This window comes from Carcharhinus amblyrhynchos, unplaced genomic scaffold, assembly GCF_965287045.1.
Source record: "Carcharhinus amblyrhynchos unplaced genomic scaffold, sCarAmb.v2.hapA scaffold_43, whole genome shotgun sequence".
Lineage (NCBI taxonomy): Eukaryota > Metazoa > Chordata > Chondrichthyes > Carcharhiniformes > Carcharhinidae > Carcharhinus > Carcharhinus amblyrhynchos.
Genome location: NW_027649784.1, coordinates 3,184,288 through 3,197,449, shown reverse-complemented (window position 1 = coordinate 3,197,449; position 13,162 = coordinate 3,184,288). Strand labels below are relative to the sequence as shown.

General features: G+C 47.3%; 1 protein-coding gene across 1 annotated transcript in view; it reads left to right on the top strand.

Annotated features, from left to right (window-relative positions):
- Positions 1-6,072: 6,072 nt before the first annotated feature.
- polr2a (RNA polymerase II subunit A) overlaps positions 6,073-13,162 on the top strand; it is a 44,816-nt gene continuing 37,726 nt past the window's right edge. The window contains exon 1 of the mRNA XM_080181916.1: positions 6,073-6,394. Coding sequence (XP_080038042.1) covers positions 6,308-6,394 — 87 coding nt within the window. The 5' untranslated portion in view covers positions 6,073-6,307. The remainder of the gene's footprint in view (positions 6,395-13,162) is intronic.

Sequence of the window (13,162 nt, the reverse complement as noted above, 5' to 3'; positions counted from 1 at the left end):
GCAGTACACAGTGGCTTCAAAACCCCTGTCACGGATTGGAACGGAATCCCTACAGTGGAGGAGATCATTCAGCTCATTGAGCCTGCAGTGACAACAATTCCACCCAGGCTTGATTCCTGTAACCCCACATATTTACCCTGCTAATCCCCCTTACACTAACGGGCAATTTAGCAAGGCCAATCCACCTAACCTACACATCTTTGGAATGTGGGAGGAAACCGGAGCACCCAGAGGAAACTCATGCTGACACAGGGGAGAACATGCAGACTCCACACAGACAGTAGCCCAAGCCGAGAATTGAACCCAGGTCCCTGGTGCTGAGGCAACAGTGCTAACCGCTGTGCCAGCTTCTGGCTGACCACACAGAAAATCCTTGGGTATGCATCTGTCTTGCCTCCTGCAAATGCACCCAAATCAGTAAAGTCACCCCTGCTTGCTAAGTGCCAACAGGTTTGCCTTGGAGAGGACGACCACAATCAGATGTTTTGTCGTTCCACCAGATGTCTAGAACACACAGCAAACAGTCAAGACAAAGCTAAGTAGGCAAGGGGATTAAGGGTTATGGGGAGAAAGCAGGAAAGTGGAACTGAGCCACTTCAGATCAGCCATGATCTTATTGAATGGCGGGGCAGGCTCGAAGGGCTAAATGGCCTACTCCTGCTCCTATTTCTTATGTTCTTGATCTGCTTTGAGCACCCCCAAGCCGTTCCCCCTTTAAACATTGGCCTCATGTATAAGAATCTCCATCCTCAGAGCCAGCTTGATGTTCCTCCATGCATGCAAGACCATAAGACACAGGAGCAGAATTAGGCCACTTAGCCCATGGAGTCTGCTCCGCCATTCAATCATGGCCGATATGTCTCTCATCCCCATTCCCCTGCCTTTTCCCCATAACCCCTGAACCCCTTATTAATCAAGAACCTATCTCTGTCTTAAAGACACTTAATGACCTGGCCTCCACAGCCTTCTACGGCAAAGGGTTCCACAGATTCACCACTCTCTGGCTGAAGAAATTCATCATCTGTTTTAACGGTTCTGCCCTCTGGTCCCAGTTTTTCCTACAAGTGGAAATATCCTCTCCACAACCACTCCATCCAGGCCTCGCAGTATCCTGTAAGTTTCAATAACATTCCTCCCCCGCACCCTTCTACACTATCGCCCAAACCCAGAGTCCTCAACCATTCCTCATATGGCAAGCTCTTCATTCGAGGGATCATTCTTGTGGATCTCCTCTGGACCCTTTCAAAAGCCAGTACATCCTTCCTTACATACGGGATCCAAAACTGCTCACAATACTCCAAATGGGGTCTGACCAGAGCCTTATACAGTCTCAGAAGTACATTCCTGCTCTTGTATTCTAGCCCCTTTGTTTTGAGAGTCGAACAAATGAAAAAATTGCTTTCCCCAGTGCGTCGATCCTGTCTGCTTGAAACAGACGCTGCCTACGTTTCAGAATCTCCTTCCTCTGCGCAAGCCCAGGTCAGCACTGACATCACAAACATTGCACAACTGGAGCATTCGAATTGGATTGACAGCTGCAATCCCACAGGTGGGGAAAACGGGAGTTCGGAAAACTGGTCACTACCAGAGACACAGACATATTACTGGAGTTACAGACAATTTACTGGAGTTCTATGAGGATGTGTCTAGGGCGGTGGATAGAGGAGAGCCAGTGGATGTGGTCTTTCTAGATTTTCAGAAGGCGTTTGACAAAGTACCTCACAAGAGGTTATTGCAGAAGGTCGAGGGATATGGAGTTGGGGGTAGGGTGTTAGCGTGGATAGAGGATCGGTTGTCAAATAGGAGGCAGAGAGTGGGGGTCAACGGGTGCTATTCGGATTGGCGGATGGTGACTAGTGGAGTGCCCCAGGGGTCGGTGCTGGGGCCTCAGCTTTTTACCATTTATATAGATGATCTGGAGGAGGGAACCGAGTGTAGGGTGTCGAAATTTGCTGATGACACCAAGATTGGGGGAACGGCAAATTGTGCGGAGGGTGTGGAGAGTCTGCAGAAGGATCTAGATAGGCTGGGCGAATGGGCCAGGAAATGGCAAATGGAATTTAATGTTGGCAAGTGTGAGGTGGTCCACTTTGGTAGGAAGAATGGTAGGAAGGACGATTACTTATGGGGCGAAAAACTGCAGGAGGCGACGGTGCAGAGGGACCTCGGGGTCCTTGTGCATGAGTCGCAAAAACCCAGCTTGCAGGTGCAGCAGGTGGTCAGGAAGGTGAATGGGATGCTGGCCTTCATAGCGAGGGGGATTGAATATAAAAGTAGGGAGGTCTTGCTGCAGCTGTATAGGGCATTGGTGAGGCCGCAGCTGGAGTACTGTGTGCAGTTTTGGGCGCCGCACCTGTGCAAAGATATTTTGGCCTTGGAGGGAGTGCAGAGGAGGTTTACTAGGCTGATGCCGGAGTTGAGGGGGTTGAGCTATGAGGAGAGGCTGAATAAACTGGGCTTGTACTCGTTAGAGTTTAGAAGAATGAGGGGAGATCTCATTGAGACGTATAAGATGATGAATGGGATGGATAGGATAGAGGTGGAGAGACTCTTCCCGCTCAAAAAAGACAGTAGGACTAGGGGGCACAGCCTCAAGATAAAAGGGGGGCGGTTTAGAACGGAGTTGAGGAGGAACTTCTTCACTCAAAGGGTGGTGAATCTCTGGAATTCTCTGCCCGTTGAAGTGGTGGAGGCTGCCTCGCTAAATATTTTTAAGACGCGGGTTGATGGGTTTTTGATAAGAGGGGATTAAGGGTTATGGGGAGAGGGCGGGAAAGTGGAACTGAGCAGCGACAGATCAGCCATGATCTTATTGAATGGCGGGGCAGGCTCGAAGGGCTAGTTGGCCTACTCCTGCTCCTATTTCTTATGTTCTTATATCCACTCCCTTTTATATCCTGCAGTCTGAAAGATGTGCTGGTTGGTGCTATATTCTCCCTCAGTGTACCCGAACAGGCGCCGAAGTGTGGCGACGAGGGGGATTTTCACAGTAACTCAATCGCAGTATTAATGTAAGCCTACTTGTGACACTAGTAACTAAACTTTAAAACAATGCTGTTGGATGAGCTGTGCAGTTCCCAGCATGTTCCCTTGCAAATTTCCATTCTGTGCAATTCTAACGTGGTTTCTACAAAAATGGCTTGACCCAACACTTCAGGAACAGATGGGAGTCAGTCATCACCCTCGAGCCTTAGCCCTGCTGTTCACAGTGCCAGGGACCTGGGTTCGATTCCCAACTTGGGTCACTGTCTGTGTGGAGTCTGCATGTTCTCCCGGTCTCTGCAGGTTTCCTCTGGGTGCTCTGGTTTCCTCCGGGTGCTCTGGTTTCCTCCCACACTCCAAAGATGTGTTTCAACATCTCAACAGCAAGAAGCACCTCTGACACTGCAGCATTCCCTCAGTGCGGAAGCGAAGGTTGCTGTCAACTGAACCAAGACATGATGGTGCAAACTGACAGATCCTCTAAACCCTGGAACAATCCCAGACATGGGATTCCAACAACGGAACGGGTGTAAATCAATTTCCTGAGAACAGTGGTGCCCCTTGGCCCATCCAGATCAACAGGACAGTCAGGTTGGTTGGCTGTGCTAAGTTGACCCTTGTGCAAGGGCGATTAGCAAAGTTAAATTTACTTATGACTCACAAGTAAGGTTTACATTAACACTGCAATGAAGTTACTGTGAAATTCCCCTCATCACCACATTCCGGCACCTGTTCAAGTCAACGTACCTAACCAGTACCTCTTGGGACTGTGGGAGGAAACCCAAGCAAACACGAGGAGAACGTGCAAACGCCACATAGACCCAAGCCAGGAATCGAACTCAGATCCCTGGCGCCATGCTAACCATTGTGTTGCTTTACCATATATGTTGGGTTATAGGACAGGGCCTGGGTGGGATTGTGGTCAACACAGACACAGAGCCAAATGGCCTCATTCTGCACTGTAGTGATTCTATGATTCTACCTTTGGACACTAAGGGGCAATTTGGCCAATCCCCCCGCTAACCTCCACATCTCTGGTCACTGAGGGGCAATATAGCATGGCTAATTCCCCCCTAATGCACACATATTTGGACACTATGGGGCAATTTGCCATAGCTAATCCACCTAACCTGCACATCTCTGGGCACAAAGGGCCAATTTAGCATGGCCAATCCTACCTAATCTACACATCTTTGGACACTGAGGGGCAATTTAGCATGGCCAATCCACCTAATCCGCACATCTCTAGCCTCTTTTTTTAAAGGTCAAACCAAATAAAAAAACTCAAGTTAAATCAAAACAAAGTAAAAGGGGCAGTTCCCCAAAAGGAAAGGGAACAGCCCGAACAAAATGAAAGTACAAAGGAAACTTAAAAACGTCAAATTAAAATGTGATTACACGGGTCAATAACACACCCCAGCCCCTGCGGTGCCCAACAAGCGCAGAAGGCGTCAACTGTGCCCGTGGACACCGCATGCTCCCTCTCCAGGGACACCTGGCCACGAACGTAGCCACGGTAGAAAGGCAGTCAGGATGGTGCACGTCTTTGGATACTACGGGACAATTTACCATGGTTAATCCACCTAACCTGTGCATCTTTGAACTCTGAGGGGCAATTTAGCATGGCCAATCCACCTAACCTACACATTTTTGGACACCATTAATAAAAAAAACACATATTGGTCTTTTCTTTTTGTACATTATAGGACAAGTCAGACCACCGTGCCAAGAGTGTGTACGTGTGGGGGGGGCATAGGGAGCTGATTTGGTGGGGTAAAAAAAAATGTCAGTTTTTACCGTAAACAAACCCACCAAGAGTATTTGTAACCCATCAGAAATTTTGAAACCTCCTCCTTCCAGTCCCCAGAAGGGCAGCAAATGAACCTCGAGAGTTTTTGTTTGTCTCACCTTCTAAAAATTAAAGTTTTGTCTCTCTTTAATTTTGAGAGAGAGAAAAAGTTTTGTTTTGTTTGTCTCTCTTTAGAGTTAATAATAATAAATTTAACAATTCCAAGTTTTTTTTTGTTTTTCTCCTTTTCTTTTGTCAAGAAAATTAATCAGCCAGGAAATTAGTTTCAGCCCAAAGGGGAATAAAATGTTACGACACATTTTGGCTGGGGAGACGGGTGGATTTTAATGTTTTTAAAGGGGATAGAAAGAATTTTTTTAATAATTAAATAATAAAATGTTTTAAACATTATTTTTACAGTTTTAAAGCAGATTTAAAGCAGTTTATTGTTGCTCAAGAGTTTGCCTCAGGAATCACTCGCCTCCATTTTCTCCCCATAAATACACAGAGGTGGGGTGTGGGGAGGCCGAGATCCAGCAGCATTTCTACAACACTTACTATTATTTTTTTAAACAAAATACTTAAAAATAAGCAAAGGCAAGCCTTCGGCGACTTACTAAATGGCGGAATAGCGTCGTCCGACCGATCAGCCGCCAATTGCGGGCGGGCAGGCTTTCAGCGGGCTTTCCTGCCGAGGCACGCCGGCCGCGCATCGCCTCACCCCGGAGGGCCCTCCTACGACAGTCCGAGGCTTGGCCGGAGGACCGAGATTTCGACAAGGATGGGGGAAATGACAAGCGGAGGGGGAAAGGGGCCGTCGTGGCAGTTGGGATGAGCTGGTCGCGGCGGTCCGAAAGCTGCTGCGGGCGGCCCAGCCGTCGACGGAAAGGCATGGTTTGAGGGGAGCTTCCGGCGAGCGCGGCCTAGGCCGAGGGCCCTCACGACGCAGCAGACGAGCAGCTCGAGCCGCTTTCCCCTCACTCTCTGGGTCCCGCCAAACTCCTGGCTCCCCTCCCCCCACCTCTCTGGGCGGCGTTCGGCTATTTCCGGCGCCCGGAACTTAATGTATGCCGGCAGCCGACCGGCTCGAGCCGCGCCCCGCCCCCTTTCCCCGCCCTCTCGCCCAGGGCCCCGCCCCTCCGACCGTTCCGCCGACCAATCGTTCCGACTTCCGGCCGCCTCATCTGCATGCGGCAGCCTTCCGGCCCCTGCGCCGTCCGTTCGGACACCCCGCGGCCGCCTGAAGTCTATAAAAGGCGGCGCGCAAGCCGGAGAGCCTTCAGATGCGCTTCGAGCGCACCCGGCGCAGGAGGGAGGAAAAAGAGAGGGAAGGGGGATAGAGCCGGGGGGGAGGTAGAGAGTTTAAAAAACTCCTGAGAGGGCTACAGCACCTTTCAGTCGATGTCTCCGTCTTGCTGATGAAAAGTAGCGGTTTTATAATAACTGGTTTTTAAAGAGGGAAAAGGGGGGTTTGTTTTCTTTCCCCCACCCCCCCTTCACTGACGAGACGCCGCTTGACTGCTGGGAGTTTGAACCATGCAAGGACCTCCTTCCGGAGACAGCGCATGCCCACTGCGCACCATCAAAAGAGTCCAGTTTGGTATCTTAAGTCCAGATGAAATGGTACGTGCTGGACCTTTTTTAATATACATTATTTTTCTTGGCTAGGGAGAATACTTTAAGAAACTGCAATTGCAAATTACTTTATAGACCAATTCATTCTAATTGCATTTTGTCCTTTTTAATTTTCCCTTGTGCAAGAACTTTTGCTGAACTTGGCTAAAGTTTTCTCTCGTCATCCCCCCGACTTAAAACTTCCTTCTCATGGACCAGTAATACTACTTGTAAGGGCCTTTGATGTTTGCAGATATATATTTCTTTCCCCTTTGGACAGTAATTCTATTTGAAATTTCTAAGCCTTTTTGATTATTAATTGTATGTCTGTTTGCAGATGTATCTTACTACTTGCCCTTAAACCAGTAATACTATTTGTAAGGGCTTTTGATTGTTAGTTGCATTTCTGTTTGCAGATGTACCTTACTATAGCCCTTACTTGGACCTGTAATACTATTTGTAAGGACTTCTAATGTCTGCAGATCTACATTTCTTTCCCCTTCCTTGGGACAGTAATTCTCATTTGAAATGTGTAAGCCCTTTTGATTATAGTTGCATTTCTGTTTGCAGATATACATTTCTTACCTTTACTTGGACCATAATACTATTTGTAAGGACTTTTGATTATTAATTGTGTTTCTGTTTGCAGATGTACCTTACTACTTACTTTTGGCGGCACGGTAGCACAGTGGTTAGCACTGCTGCTTCACAGCTCCAGGGACCCGGGTTTGATTCCTAGCTTGGGTTATATCTACATGGGTTTCCTCTGGGTGCTCTGGTTTCCTCCCACAGGCCAAAGATGTGTAGTTTAGGTGGATTGGCCATGCTAAATTCTCTCTGTTCCCGAACAGGTGTCGGAATGTGGCAACTAGGGGATTTTCTCAGTAATTTCGTTGCAGTGTGAATGTAAGCCTACGCTAATAATAAACTTAAGGTCTACATTTGTTTCTCCTTATTTGGAATGGTTAGGGGTGGTACAGTGGTTAACGTCGCTTCCTCACAGGGACCCAGGTTTGATTCTGGCCTCGGGTCGCTGTCTGTGTGGCGTTTGCACGTTCTCCCACGTCTGCATGAGTTTCCTCCCACAGTCCAAAAGACATGAGTTAGGTGGACAGGTCATGCCAAGTTGTCCCTCGATGTCAGTGGGACTTGGGTAAATGCATGGAGTTATGAGGATAGCGCCTGGGTGAGATTGTGGTTGGTGTGGACCTGATGGGCTGAATGGCCTCCTGCGCTATAGGATTCTATGGCAATCAATAATTAATAAAAAGTTGTCATGACTTTGATTATAACTGCATTTGTGTTTGCAGGTGTACATCTTTTTCCCCCTTATCTGGACCAGTTGGGACCAATAATTCTGTTTGAAGCTTTTAAGGACTTGTAATTGCATTTCCATTTGCAGGTCTGCATGCTTTTCAGTTAAAATGCTGCAAAGTGTGATGGCTCCAAGCGGGCAGTGTATTTTTATTCTCCTCCAATAATTCTGTGCTGCACCCCCCCTCGCAGAGGTCTTTTACTCAGCTCAGATTTGTGCAGGTGGTGAGTTTTTGGAGAGTTGCCAGCCCAAGTTGTTGGTTTTTTGCTCTCCAGAGAATGTGGTGCCTTGTACATTCTGCCCATCCAGCAGTTGCATAATCCTCCTTTCATAATCGACTTAAAGGAAAATGATTTCAGATGAACAGTGTTCCCTTTCCACTGAGTTGGGAGAATTGTCGTCCTGACTTGTTGCACTAGCTGAATGTGTGGCAGAATTCTGTCTTTACTGAAGAATGTCACTTTCAAAGGCCTAGTTTCTTCTCAATTTCTTCCCCTCCACCCACCCCACGAGAAAACAACTTTTGTGTTTAGGCATGCTGTCGCTTTCCCACCAGTTCTTAATCATAAAATCCCTACAGTGCTGTAGGAGGCTATTTGGCCCATCAAGTCTGTACCAACCACAGTCCCACCCAGCCTCTATCCCCATAACACTAACCCTGCTACTCCCCTGACACTCAGTACAACTTAGCATGGCCAATCAACCTAACCCATACATCTTTTTAATTTTATTAGTCACAAGTAGGCTTACATTCTCACTGTAATGAAGTTACTGTGAAATTCCTCTAGTTGCCACACTCTGGCATCTGTTCAGATACACTGAGGGAGAATTTGGCATGGGCAATGCACCCTAACCAGCACATCTTTTGGACTGGGAGGAAATCCACACAGACACAGAGAAGGGGCAAGTTCCACACACACTGACCCAAGCTGGGAATTGAACCTGGGTCCCTGGTGCAGTGACACAGCAGTGCTGATCACTGCCACCATGCCACCACATCTTTGTGGACTGAGGAAACCCACAGATACAGGGAGAACGTGCAGATTCCCCACAGACAGTGACCTCTGGCAGGAATTGAATACAGGTCCCTGGCACTGAGGTAGCAGTGCTAACCCATCATGCCACCCATTTGAACAAAAATAGTGATTCTGGTGAAGGGTCTTTGACCAGAAATATCAGTTTTCTCTATCACCATGGATCCTGCCCCAACTGAGTATCTCCAGCACTTCCTTGAATCACTGAGGATCTGAGTGCAAAGCTGTCCCTGAACTTTCCTTCCTGAACATTTCCTTATTTCTTGAATCTTTTGTTGAGTTGCCTAGTGCACAGTTGTCCCTGAGCTTTTCCAGTAATACAATGTCTCAAAACATTATATAACAAAGTAGATCCCCAGAATGAATGCCATGTTCTAGAGTTGGAAAGGTGGCATTTTTTCCTTTGCTGTCAATGTTGCCAACTGTCTTAATGTGTTCATTTGGGTGTTGACATTTGAACTGGTCCAGTTGATATTAACCAAGGTTAAATCCAGCTGGGTTCAAATCATCATGGAATCCCTACAGTGCAGGAGGAGGCCATTCAGCCCATTGAGTCTGTACTGACCACAATCCCACCCAGGCCCTATTCCTGTAAACCCCACCTGTTAGTCATAAGCCTTGCTATCCTTTCTGTGCTGCACATGAAATTAAGGCAGCACAGTGGTTAGCACTGCTGCATCAAAGTGCCAGGGACCTGGGTTTGATTTCTGGCTTGGGCCATTGTCTGTGTGGGTTTCCTCCTGGGTGCTCCAGTTTCCTCCCACAGTCAAAGCTGTGCTGGTTAGGTTAATGGGCCATGCTAAATTGATCCTTAATGTCAGGGGGATTAGCAGGGTAAATGCATGGGGTGATGGGAGTCAGGCCTGGGTGGGATTGATTGGTGCAGACTCAATGGGCTGAATGGCCTCCTGTGTACTGTAGGGACTCTTGACAGTTCTGGACTCTCCCCACCATCAGGAACATTCTTTTTGATCTACCCTGTCTGATCCTATTAGAATTTTATAAGTTTCTGAGATCCCCTCTCTCTTCTAAACTCCAGTGAATATATCTTTAAGACTTGGTCTGTCTTCATATGACAGGGGTCAGTGGGGGTAACTGAGGGTTTGCAGGAATAGGGTCTGGGCTGGGCTGTGGTCATTGCAGACTCATGGGCCAAATGGCCTCCTTCTGTACTGCAGGGATCCTCTACGAACATAAACTGCAAAGTAGCTCAAAGACATCGGCAGTTTGGATCTGCCAGCTGGGCAAACAACATATCCTTGTGCCTCGATCAACTTGCTTCTGCATTTTATTTTGCAAGGATTATAAAAATTTTTTAGGTGATGTTGTAGATTATTGAGGGGGGAGGGTTGTTCCTTACTTTCACTTAATGATGATTTCAAGGGTTTATAGACCTTGGCTGGTAGATATGGGGGGAGTGGTGGACAGGTTTGTGGGGCTGAATGGTCTCCCCTTTTGATTATAGGAAGCACTCCCACAAGTCGGGGTAGTCGTTTAAATTGCTTTTCTGGGGTGGTTTGGAATTTAGAAGATGTCTCGATTTTAAAGTTCTGTTTCTCACTCTTTAACCTCTGCGCATCCTGCTGAACTGGAGTGTCGCGCGTGGCTCCAGTGTGCTTCAGGCTGATCTAATCCTCCACCATGGGACCTCCCGTCAGCCACAATATCCTGAACTGCGGGAGCGCGCTCCGACAGCAAGCAGAAGACTGGAATTAGAAAGGGGCATTTTTGCATGGTTTTATCTGCTGTCTGATATAGATATATTACAAACAAGTTACAGTTGAATGTATTAAATTCCTTTCTTGCTGTGCTCTTGATTCCTGAGATCACTGTTCCCTGGTGTCTGCTCTGTTCCCACCTCTCTATCCTGAGTATTGTACAGCTCCCAGTACACGTGATTCTGGAAGGGCAACATCTAGAATGGTACTGTTCAGTTCTGCTGGGTCTGTCTACTCAAAAACTCACTGAAATCCAGGTGGTAGTATGGAGTGGTGCACTTTCTGTTCTTGTATCTTGGTGTTAAGCCTGCAGACTTTAAGGTGCTGCAGATGTACAGGGATCCAGGACGGGATCTTTCCTGGGTGTGTTTAAATACGATTTGTATCCTTGAGTTTGTGAAGAACTTTTTTTCTGAAAAATAAAGCCGAAATTATCAATAAAACCTTGCTGCAGTTTATTATGTCCTGGCTCTCCTGGCCCCACTGCTGCCACCTTTAAAACCAAACCATAGCCACCCCCCTCCCCGAGTAATCATTATCAGACAAAATCTCTAGGGATACAAAGCAGCCTCCAGCCCAATGGGAGAAATGGTCACCCAGACCAACAAGTGTAATGTTTGACATTCCAGCCTTTAAAGGTTACTTATTTATTAGTCACAAGTAAGGCTTACATTAACACTGCAATAAAATTACTGTGAAAATCCCCTAGCAGCCACACTCCCAGTGTGTTCAGCCCAATGCACCTTAACTAGCATGTCTTTTGGGTGGGGGGGGGGGGGGGGGGGGGGGTACCCACACAGACACAGAACATGCAGATTCAGTACAGTGACCCAAGTTGGGAATCAAACCCAGGACCTTGGTGTTGTGATGCTTATCTCTGCCACATACCTCCACACTATTGAGGAGAGGCGATTGATTAACCACATACACAAATTTGCATTCCCATAGCCCCTTTTTATAATACAATAACAGCCCCAAGTTCTTCATGGGGGGAGCAACAAACAAAAATGGCAGAAGGAGGCAGTTTGGAGGGAAATCTGTAGTTCAGTGCCCTGCTAGTGATTTGGGGGGTAGGTGCCTGTACAAGAGGCCAGAATTGGCAGTGTGCAGATGTGAGTTAATAGGGCTGGGGGGAAGTTGCGGTAATGGGGAAGGCAGTTGATGGAAAACTGATCATTAGAGTTAAGATGTTGCTGAGCAAGTGTAGGGGGTGAGATTGGGGAGGAGGGAGTGAGAACACAATGAGGTCCAACTCAGAGTACAAGTACAGCTTGAGTGGGAACATGAGCAAAGGGTTTAAGGTGGGTTATCATGATCTAACAGTGATTTTATTTATTCACATATGAGCAATGTGTTCAGGTGTACTGAGGAATTTTGTAGCACATGGTAGGCCATCCATTCTATTGTCTGTGCTGGCTCTGAGCTATCCAGCCAATCCCATGCCCTCTGTTCAGCCCTTCATAAACCCGCAGATCCTTTCCATCAGGTTTTTTTAAGCTTTCTTCCCTACACCTGTAAATTGATCTCTACTTCCATTAGCTGAGAAGTCAACTAATATCTGTGCTGCACTCAAGTTTTTAACAGGGCAGATGGGGTTTCTCAACTGTGTACGGTGCACCCTGACCCTACAAAGAAATCATTGCTTTAGGAGATGTACAAGGCAAGTTTTTTTTTAAACCCAGAGGGTAGTGGGTGCCTGGAACTTGCTGGCAAGGGGGTTAGTGGAAGCAGATACAACAGTGACTTTTAAGGAATTTCTTCAGCCAGAGAATGGTAAATCTGTGGAACTCTTTGCTGCAGAAGGCTGTGGAGGCCAGGTCATTGAGTGTCTTTAAGACAGAGATAGAGAGAGTCTTGATTAATAAAGGGATCAGGGTTATGGGGAAAAGGAAGGCGAATGGGGATGAGAAAAAATCAGCCATGATTGGATAGTGGAGCAGACTCGATGGGCTGAGTGGCCTAGTTCTGCTCCTATGTCTTGTGGTCTAAGGGGCATCTTGACAAATATGTGACTAGGATGGGAATAGAGAGATAGGGTCCCCAGAAAGATAGGGGGTTTCAGTTCAGTCGGGCAGCATGGTTGGTGCAGGCTTGGAGGGGCTGAAGGGCCTGTTCCCGTGCTGTAATTTTCTTTGTTCTTTGAAATTAACTGGCTTGGATGTGGGGGGAGATTTGTCAGAAAAGTCCTGGGTGCCAATGGTCTTTGTTTAGATTAGAGGTTCCAAGGAGAGATTTAAATAGTTTAGAATCGTGAAGTTGGGGGGTTTTTTGATAGTGAACCTGTTTCCTGTTGCCAGGATGGTTGGTAACCAGAGTCTATCATGGTTAACTAGCAAAAGAATGGAAGGAGGTTTTTTAAACACGGCAAGTTGTTGTGATCTGGAAAGTGCTACCTCAAAGGGTGGCAGAAGCAGATTCAGTAGGGACTTTCAAAAGGAAATTGCTTAAAAATGAGGAACAAATGGGCCCAACGCAGGGACTGGCTCAGAGGGCACCATGGTCAGCATTGACTGGTTGGGCTAAAGGGCCTGTTTCCATGCTGTATGACTGAATGGGTGACTGGGTAAAGTGGGGCTAATTGGGTGGCTGTTATCAAGAGCTGGCCTAGCCATGGTGGGCTGAACGGTCTCCTGTTCTGTAAGATCCAATCGATGGTGATTTCCCACGTCCTCCAAAGCTGCTTCCTAAATGAGCTGTAGAAAGTTGCATC